The sequence below is a fragment of the Lucilia sericata genome, unplaced genomic scaffold (assembly GCF_015586225.1).
Source record: "Lucilia sericata isolate MDLA Ls3-8-SP2 unplaced genomic scaffold, ASM1558622v1 Contig000312F_arrow, whole genome shotgun sequence".
NCBI lineage: Eukaryota > Metazoa > Arthropoda > Insecta > Diptera > Calliphoridae > Lucilia > Lucilia sericata.
Window position 1 is genome coordinate 222501 of NW_023994336.1, and position 9915 is coordinate 232415.

General features: G+C 33.6%; 2 protein-coding genes across 2 annotated transcripts in view; one reads left to right on the plus strand and one right to left on the minus strand.

Annotated features, from left to right (window-relative positions):
• The window catches only part of LOC119603568 (dyslexia-associated protein KIAA0319-like protein), a 4245-nt gene extending 712 nt beyond the window's left edge, over positions 1 to 3533 (minus strand). Inside the window, exons 1-6 of the mRNA XM_037955616.1 lie at positions 1278 to 3533; positions 1086 to 1217; positions 715 to 1014; positions 374 to 655; positions 75 to 315; positions 1 to 18 (exon numbers count right to left, since the gene is read on the minus strand). The exon at positions 1 to 18 is cut by the window's left edge and continues 150 nt beyond it. Of these exons, the coding sequence (XP_037811544.1) occupies positions 1 to 18; positions 75 to 315; positions 374 to 655; positions 715 to 1014; positions 1086 to 1217; positions 1278 to 3284 (2980 nt within the window). The 5' untranslated portion in view covers positions 3285 to 3533. The remainder of the gene's footprint in view (positions 19 to 74; positions 316 to 373; positions 656 to 714; positions 1015 to 1085; positions 1218 to 1277) is intronic.
• Positions 3534 to 6006: 2473 nt separating this feature from the next.
• LOC119603579 lies at positions 6007 to 9225 on the plus strand. Its single transcript, XM_037955636.1, has 3 exons — positions 6007 to 6337; positions 6451 to 6977; positions 9084 to 9225. The coding sequence occupies exons 1-3, from the start codon at positions 6131 to 6133 to the stop codon at positions 9148 to 9150; spliced, it is 801 nt and encodes a 266-aa protein (XP_037811564.1). The 5' UTR covers positions 6007 to 6130; the 3' UTR covers positions 9151 to 9225.
• Positions 9226 to 9915: the final 690 nt, after the last annotated feature.

A 9915-nucleotide genomic window follows, 5' to 3' on the forward strand; every position in this document is an offset into this window, starting at 1 on the left:
CATATAGAACTGACCAATCTACAAATATATTGTTATTAGTGAATTCTAAATTATATATTTATATTATGTCCTACCACAATTAGCTTCTTCAAAACCCCAAAAGTAACCAAATGAAGGCATCCAAAAGGCTTCACAGAAACAGGCTCTGGTATCGTCATTACAAACACCATGTCCAGAACATTTATTTTGACATACTACCGTACGCACATCAGCAAACACGGTACCCAAAATAGAGGCATCTCTTTGTAGTTTATCCTTGAGTAAATGCTCTATGGCCAAACCATCCATGGGACGTCTTTCCTCACCATTTTCCAGCTGTTAATCCATATATTTAATACTTTATTTAATGAAAATTTTAACAATATGTTCCTACCTCCACATAGAATATCAATATAGCAGCATTTGTTCTGGTATCATGCTGTAATTCCCGTACTTGTATCTTCAAGTCTCCTAAGAGTAAACCAATTTTTTGTACTATCGTATTTAAAGCGGAATGTGTCAACATTGAAATATTCGTAGGCAGTGTTAATTGCACTAGATTCAGCAACATAGGATCGGGATGTACAAATACACTTGCTGTATCCGAACTGGTTAAACCCTGTTCATCACTGACAGTTAATTTAAAGACATAACGACCCGATACAAGATTTGTAAGCTTGAAGAAAGATGTATCAGTTTAAAAACTGTTTTTAAAAGCTTGAGTTGAGTACTTACTATCATAACAGGTTGATTATCAGTATTGGCTACAATTTGTCCTGCTGCCAGACTGGCATCTTCTCTAGTCCATTTATATTTAACAACACCCAAATCATCAGATGATAGATTACCATTAAAATATATTGCTGTTACCGGTAGCGTAATACTTTGATCACCACCAGCATTAGCTATAGGTGGTGAATTTTTCTCTTGCACCACTTTTAGCCACATACTATCCGAGGCAGTATTGTTACTTTCATCGGCTACTGTCAACTCAAATTCATATAAGCCCAGTGTGAGACCAGTAGCATTGGCAATCTAAAATTAAGTTTCAGAAATAATTCCTTTTTTATTGGCTCAAAATTATAACCTTCAGACTAAAAACATACCGTTTCATTTGATTTATTTATAACCGCCTTATTAGGGCCAGATATTTCCTTCCATTGATAGGTTTTAATGCCAATATCATCTGTGGAACCGGAACCATTTAATACGATCCAATTTGTAGGTAAATTTATTGTCTAAATAACACCATTAATAGAAAAATTAAATAATCCCTTTAAATTATCTCTTCTAATTACCATATTTGCTCCTGCTACTGCTATGGGCGGTGAGTTGGTTGGTGGTTTAACGAAAACGTGAACTTTTGCCGTACTCGACTGGCCACTGCCGTCTGTTACCTTTAAAACAAATGTATACATGCCCTCCTCCAAATTAGAGAGTTGTACATAGGGTGTTCTAGTATTTTGCATATCCACCGCCTTAGCTTCATCACTAGCATCTTTGGTCCATTCCCAGGCCACAATTTCATGATCATCTGAACTGGCGGTACCATTAAGGGTAACATTATTATTGGGTAAATACAAAATAACAGCATCTCCCGCATTGGCTACGGGAGGATAATCGGTGCCTTTTAAAACTGTTATAGTGGCTGTGGTGAAATTAGTAACATTATCTGTATCCATAACAGTCAACTTAAAAGTGTAATTGCCAGGCGAGGTAAGATCTGTCAATTGTAAAGTATTCACTTCTGGCAATTTAGGCTGATAACCTATGGGTCCTGAAACCACTTCCCAATGCCAAGAAACAATTTTATCATCATCTGTACTAGTGCTGCCGTCTAGAATAGCATTTGTGGTAGGTTGCCTAATAGTTTGTTCACTGGGTGTTATTATCACTTGGGGCACACGATTAATCCTTTTCTCGGGCAATACTGTAACATTGGCCATAGCCTCGCCATAGGTACCATCCCCAGTGACGGTTACTTTGAAGGTATACAACCCTTCCGAAAGATTTGATAATTTTACTTTTGATTGACTCTGATCGGATATGGTGCCATTCATGGGACTTTTTGGCTGATTGATTAACGTCCATAGATATTTGTATTTCACATTACTAGATTCCTCATCGGGTACGGTAAAGGCTGCTAAAGTTACCTCTTTCTCTGGTAAGCGCACCTCCTTGGAGACCACTGATACCATTAGTTTCTTATTGGCTTCCGTTTTTGGCGTGGGTTCAGCTTCAGATTTCAACTGTGTGGTGGCCTCATTGGAGGCAGAAGATTCCAGCAATAAATTATGAGCCGCGCCCGATTCATCCAGTAAATTGTAATCCACATTATCGGGTACACAAACCCTTAAATGATTACGCCCAAAACCTCTTCTACATTTGCAAATACCTGTGGTCACATCCACCCTTACTGGGGCGCATTCTTCATTTATGGGACATCTGCTTTCACTGCCCGAGGTCATATCCAAACTACAGGTTATATAATTGGGTATTGCCGAGGTATCGGGTGAAAGATTTTCCCTGTAGTAGGTTAAATCATCTGGTAAAATACCCTCATTTTCATCTAAAGGTGCCGACATAAGTAATTGTTTAACTCTTTTCTCAGCCAAAGGAAAATCATCTTCATCATAGTTATTTGTTTCCGCTCCACCTCTTGTAAAATAAGGGAACTTATGAGGCTGTTTCCAGAAATTTAAAGAATTTATATTTTCATCTGTTTCTTCCAAGGCACCCAGTTCATTTAAAGCTTTGGAGGCTTTAAGTGAACTCAACCAAGACTGTTGCTCCTTATCGCCATGGGTAGCCTTTACCGGATTAACCAATACCATTTGTATACGTTCGCTTATACTTCTACGCTCTTTGGGTAGACAAGATTCATTGCTAACATATCTTACATGATAACACTTGCGTCTATACATAAAAACAATATTGCAAGTATTATTTCTACCCTTTTCACAGCAAGCCTCCACACAAGAACGAAGATCAACTTCACCATTGGTGGTGGCAGCGGCGGTCTCCTCAGCAGAGGGATATTTCTCAAAGATACCCGCTTTGAATTCATCCCTTGGCATGGCACTTTCAAAAACATAACGCACCATATTGGGACATAATGCAGCCAAATCACCATCACCCGCATTACGTGTATTAACCGGAGTATGTACATCTTGTGTGGGTTCATGTAATGTTGCAGAAGTCTCTGTGGTAACTAAAGTATTTTCGCCTAATATTAAGGGCACACAAACCCCTAATAATATTAGCCATACTTTGCTGAAGTAATACATTTTATCGTTAACATTCATATTGGAAAATTGAAAGGCTATTTTTTCATCAAAACAAGTTTGTTTGATTTTGAAGGTTTTAAAATAACTTTTCCATCCGTTCTGAATGCTACTAATTTAGTATATCTATTTATTTAAACACTATTATTTTCTTTAAAATTAATAAAATTAATTTTTTTTTTCTTTTATAAGTGCGTACAATTGTAATGCTAGAACTTCAACTTAAAATATTTTATTGAACAATAAAAAAGAAAAACAACCACCATCGCCAAATGTCAGAATTTTTTTTTAGTTTTTTTTTTCGATAAACAGCTGTAGGGCGTTTTTACACATTTAGTTAGTAATGATATTAAGATAAACGATAACTTCAACTGTGAACGGTTTTATCGACTGTTTCGAGTTCCGTTAGAAAGCAAACATTTGAAAATACTAATTACAATTATTAAGGAGGTTTTCGTACCTTTATTTCAAAATCAATTCGATTCGAAAAAGAAAATGTTCGGAAAAAAATTTCAATGAACTAGAACTGAACTAGAGCTGAACTAGAAATAACTAGAACTGAAATAAAACTGAACTAGAATTGAACTAGAAGTGAACTAGAACTGAACTAGAACTAAACTAGAACTAAACTAGAACTGAAATAAAACTGAACTAGAATTGAACTAGAACTGAACTAGAACTAAACTAGAACTGAACTAGAACTGAACTAGAACTGAACTAGAACTGAACTAGAACTGAACTAGAACTGAAATAGAACTGAACTAGAACTGAACTTGAACTGAACTAGAACTGAACTAGAACTGAACTAGAACTGAACTAGAACTGAACTAGAACTGAACTAGAACTGAACTAGTACTGAACTAGAACTGAACTAGAACTGAACTAGAACTGAACTAGAACTGAACTAGAACTGAACTAGAACTGAACTAGAACTGAACTAGAACTGATGTAGAACTGAACTAGAACTGAAATGGAACTAAACTAGAACTGAATTAGAACTGAACTAGAACTGAACTAGAACTGAACTAGAACTGAACTAGAACTGAAATAGAACTGAAGTAGAACTGAACTAGAACTGAACTAGAACTGAACTAGAACTGAACTAGTACTGAACTAGAACTGAACTAGAACTGAACTAGAACTGAACTAGAACTGAACTAGAACTGAACTAGAACTGAACTAGAACTGAACTAGAACTGAACTAGAACTGAACTAGAACTGAACTAGAACTGAACTAGAACTGAAAGAACTGAACTGAACTAGAACTGAACTAGAACTGAACTAGAACTGAACTAGAACTACTAGAACTGAACTAGAACTGAACTAGAACTGAACTAGAACTGAACTAGAACTGAACTAGAACTGAACTAGAACTGAACTAGAACTGAACTAGAACTGAACTAGAACTGAACTAGAACTGAACTAGAACTGAACTAGAACTGAACTAGAACTGAACTAGAACTGAACTAGAACTGAACTAGAACTGAACTAGAACTGAACTAGAACTGAACTAGAACTGAACTAGAACTGAACTAGAACTGAACTAGAACTGAACTAGAACTGAACTAGAACTGAACTAGAACTGAACTAGAACTGAACTAGAACTGAACTAGAACTGAACTAGAACTGAACTAGAACTGAGAACTAGAACTGAACTAGAACTGAACTAGAACTGAACTAGAACTGAACTAGAACTGAACTAGAACTGAACTAGAACTGAACTAGAACTGAACTAGAACTGAACTAGAACGGAACTAGAACTGAACTAGAACTGAACTAGAACTGAACTAGAACTGAACTAGAACTGAAAAAACTGAACTAGAACTGAACTAAAACTGAACTAGAACTGAACTAGAACTGAACTAGAACTGAACTAGAACTGAACTAGAACTGAACTAGAACTGAACTAGAACTGAACTAGAACTGAACTAGAACTGAACTAGAACTGAACTAGAACTGAACTAGAACTGAACTAGAACTGAACTAGAACTGAACTAGAACTGAACTAGAACTGAACTAGAACTGAACTAGAACTGAACTAGAACTGAACTAGAACTGAACTAGAACTGAACTAGAACTGAACTAGAACTGAACTAGAACTGAACTAGAACGGAACTAGAACTGAACTAGAACTGAACTAAAACTGAACTAGAACTGAACTAGAACTGAACTAGAACTGAACTAGAACTGAACTAGAACTGAACTAGAACTGAACTAGAACTGAACTAGAACTGAACTAGAACTGAACTAGAACGGAACTAGAACTGAACTAGAACTGAACTAGAACTGAACTAGAACTGAACTGGAACAAGAACTGAACTGGAACAAGAACTGAACTGAGCTGGAACCGAACTAGAACTGATGAAGATCTCAACTAGAACTAAACTTCAACTTTTTTAAAGATTATAAGGAGTCTATTTAAATTATTTAAACAATACAAACAACTGTGCTCGTTTTCAATAATTTGTTTAAAGAGAATTTAACACATTACAAAAAAAAAAACATTTTGTTATGGTTACTGCATTAACTCCTGGCATATAATTTGTGTTATTATTTGCTTTTAGCACATACTTACAAACTCGGGTTTGAGAACAAGATGTTAAAAGGAGATCATACTAACGAACTTAACAAGTATGTATGAGAAAAATTTTAATCGAAAGATAAGCATGTGGTCTAAACAGGAATGTTGTTACAAAAAACATTGACCATCTTTAATATTGTTTGATTTTCACATGAGACCTATGAGATACATGATGCACCTAAGCCCTTTGCAGTTTAGAAGTTGATCAGTCGTATTTGAACTGTAAAGAGTGAAACATTCTTGAGAAGTAAAGCGCAGCAAAAGGGTTTGATTTTGTTTCTCTAAAATGGCTGCTGTAAAACTGGTATTAATTTTATTATTGTGTGCCGAAACACTGCAAGTTAAAGGTATGCGTACTAATAATGAGGAAGAAGAACCAGAAACACTTGATGCACACATTGTTTACGATCAAAGACAGAGTGGCAAATATAATATTCATGTTGTTATTAAAGATGTGGCGATTATAGAAATGGATCAAAATGAAATTGCTGATGTAAGTAGAGATACTATTGATATCAAATTATTTATTCGTTAATGTAAAAAAACTTTATTAATTTAGTTAAGAAATTATTAAAATTTTATTTAACAATTTATTATATTTTCCAGCAAAATTACAATGATGATGAATACTACTACGATGAAGATGATTTGACTGTAAAACCTTTGATCACCAAGACCACTACAACAACAACTAATAAACCTTTGGACACTACAACAACAAAGAAAACTACAATTTCTTCTACAGAAAATGAAAGTATTGTGCCAACAACATCTACAGCAGTCCCCACAACCACGATTAAGAATAAAATTCCAAATAACGAAGAACATTTTAACATGTATTCATTATTACAGCAGCCAGCAGTTGATACCAAATCACGTAGCAAAATCGAACCAATATATGCAATTGAAGAATCTACTATGCTACAACCCAGACATCAATTGGATAATTTTAATTATAAAATGCCAGCACAATCTAGAGATGAATCGAAATTATTTAAAAATTCAAGAATTTATAAAGTAAAAGTACGTCGCTCCCATCACATTACACCTCAAGCAATTCGTTGTCGTACATTTCAATATAGAGATGCTAGGGGTAATTGCCGCTCAAAAAGATCTTCGTCTGGATCAATACTGTAAGATATTAACTATGTATTTTGTAATTTAGTAACATGAGCATTTTCCAAAATTGGTTTTCACAAAAATAAAACTTATCTGATTCAGCGAAATATTTCTTCGATTATGCATTCGAATTGATTTAAATTAGAAATTTTTCAAAACATTTTTATACAATCTTTATATCATGAACATCAATGTTAATTTTTACTGCAAGAAAATTTATAAGTTTTTCCAAATTTGAACTTAAAAATTACAACATACTTAAAAAAACATTAAACTTTAGAGTACATTTTCTTCAAATTTCTTCTCTGTTTCCCAGATATCCTTTTTTGGTTGTCGATAGCTTACCAGTTTCCATCCTTTTTGGGAACTTTTCTAGTTCAGTTCAGTTCTGTTCTAGTTCAGTTCTAGTTCAGCTCTAGTTCATTTCTAGTTAAGTTCTAATTCAGTTCTAGTTCAGTTCTAGTTCAGTTCTAATTCAGTTCTAGTTCAGTTCTAGTTCAGTTCTAGTTCATTTCCAGTTCATTTCCAGTTCATTTCTAGTTCATTTCTAGTTCAGTTCTAGTTCAGTTCTAGTTCAGTTCTAGTTCAGTTCTAGTTCAGTTCTAGTTCAGTTCTAGTTCAGTTCTAGTTCAGTTCTAGTAGTTCTAGTTCAGTTCAGTTCTAGTTCAGTTCTAGTTCAGTTCTAGTTCAGTTCTAGTTCAGTTCTAGTTCAGTTCTAGTTCAGTTCTAGTTCAGTTCTAGTTCAGTTCTAGTTCAGTTCTAGTTCAGTTCTAGTTCAGTTCTAGTTCAGTTCTAGTTCAGTTCTAGTTCAGTTCTAGTTCAGTTCTAGTTCAGTTCTAGTTCAGTTCTAGTTCAGTTTCTAGTTCAGTTCTAGTTCAGTTCTAGTTCAGTTCTAGTTCAGTTCTAGTTCAGTTCTAGTTCAGTTCTAGTTCAGTTCTAGTTCAGTTCTAGTTCAGTTCTAGTTCAGTTCTAGTTCAGTTCTAGTTCAGTTCTAGTTCAGTTCTAGTTCAGTTCTAGTTCAGTTCTAGTTCAGTTCTAGTTCAGTTCTAGTTCAGTTCTAGTTCAGTTCTAGTTCAGTTCTAGTTCAGTTCTAGTTCAGTTCTAGTTCAGTTCTAGTTCAGTTCTAGTTCAGTTCTAGTTCAGTTCTAGTTCAGTTCTAGTTCAGTTCTTCAGTTCTAGTTCAGTTCTAGTTCAGTTCTAGTTCAGTTCTAGTTCATTTCTAGTTCAGTTCTAGTTCAGTTCTAGTTCAGTTCTAGTTCAGTTCTAGTTCAGTTCTAGTTCAGTTCTAGTTCAGTTCTAGTTCAGTTCTAGTTCAGTTCTAGTTCAGTTCTAGTTCAGTTCTAGTTCAGTTCTAGTTCAGTTCTAGTTCAGTTCTAGTTCAGTTCTAGTTCAGTTCTAGTTCAGTTCTAGTTCAGTTCTAGTTCAGTTCTAGTTCAGTTCTAGTTCAGTTCTAGTTCAGTTCTAGTTCAGTTCTAGTTCAGTTCTAGTTCAGTTCTAGTTCAGTTCTAGTTCAGTTCTAGTTCAGTTCTAGTTCAGTTCTAGTTCAGTTCTAGTTCAGTTCTAGTTCAGTTCTAGTTCAGTTCTAGTTCAGTTCTAGTTCAGTTCTAGTTCAGTTCTAGTTCAGTTTCTAGTTCAGTTCTAGTTCAGTTCTAGTTCAGTTCTAGTTCAGTTCTAGTTCAGTTCTAGTTCAGTTCTAGTTCAGTTCTAGTTCAGTTAGTTCAGTTCTAGTTCAGTTCAGTTCTAGTTCAGTTCTAGTTCAGTTCTAGTTCAGTTCTAGTTCAGTTCTAGTTCAGTTCTAGTTCAGTTCTAGTTCAGTTCTAGTTCAGTTCTAGTTCAGTTCTAGTTCAGTCCTAGGTTCACCACAGCTTCTTCGTTCCGAAAAGGCGCGGATCGTTTCAAACAATATTTGTTTTTTTTCCAGAAGAAAACCTCGGCCCACTGGATCTCAGTAACAACAACTTTCACTATCTTAGACATCTTATACTTTGAGTTTTTAATAAAAATTATTAAATCTAAAACACAAATTTAATTCTGTAAGAAATACTCATACATATAAATATTTGTAGTTTTTTTATTAAACTCTATTTCTTTTTCTTTTTATTATTTTTTGCTCTTTTAAGAAAGCGTCTCTTCAGAATGCTCGTAACACTGCCATTTAATCAGGATGAACAACAAATTGACGATTAAATTATGCACAACAAAAACACAAATTAAATAAAAATTAACTTCTGTTAAGTTAAACATAACACTTGATTTTGTAAAACAAACTAAATATATAACAAAAAAGTTGTATAAAAATCACTTAAAAAATATTTAAAGCAATTTTATACAAATTTTTTTTTAGGACTAGATATTAGTCGTTCCACAAAAATTAATTAAATAATTTTATAAAGACAAAAAGTTTATGTGAAAAATTTCAGTTCGAAAAAATAAATTAAAATCTTTTCATTTGCTCAATATTTTTCCATTAAGGTAACGATGTAATTCTTAAAGAAACAAAGGCATATATTTTTCCAGATATGATTTAAATACATAAATAATTTATAATAGTTTAATAGTGGATTTATATAAACAATATATAATACTTTACAATAAGATATGTACAATCTACAAAAAGACTTTTATTAAAATAAAATAATCAAATCACCAAAACAGAAGAACAATGTATGTATTTTTTTTTTTTTTTTGTTAAAAGCACTGCCTTATAAAAGGCATGATGCGCTACTGTCTTAAAAATAAACACTAAAAACAACAATTATAAATGTTGTAATGTAAATAACTAGGTTAAAAATATTCATTTCAAAACGATTCGAAATTTTATCTTTTTTTTTAATATTTGGTTTAGTTGGTTAACTTAAATAAAACTTAGAGCAGGGAGTAAAATAAAAACAAACCACAGACAAGAATTTAAAAAATTTTAATATTTTCGTTGTAAAACAAAATTAAAAAGTC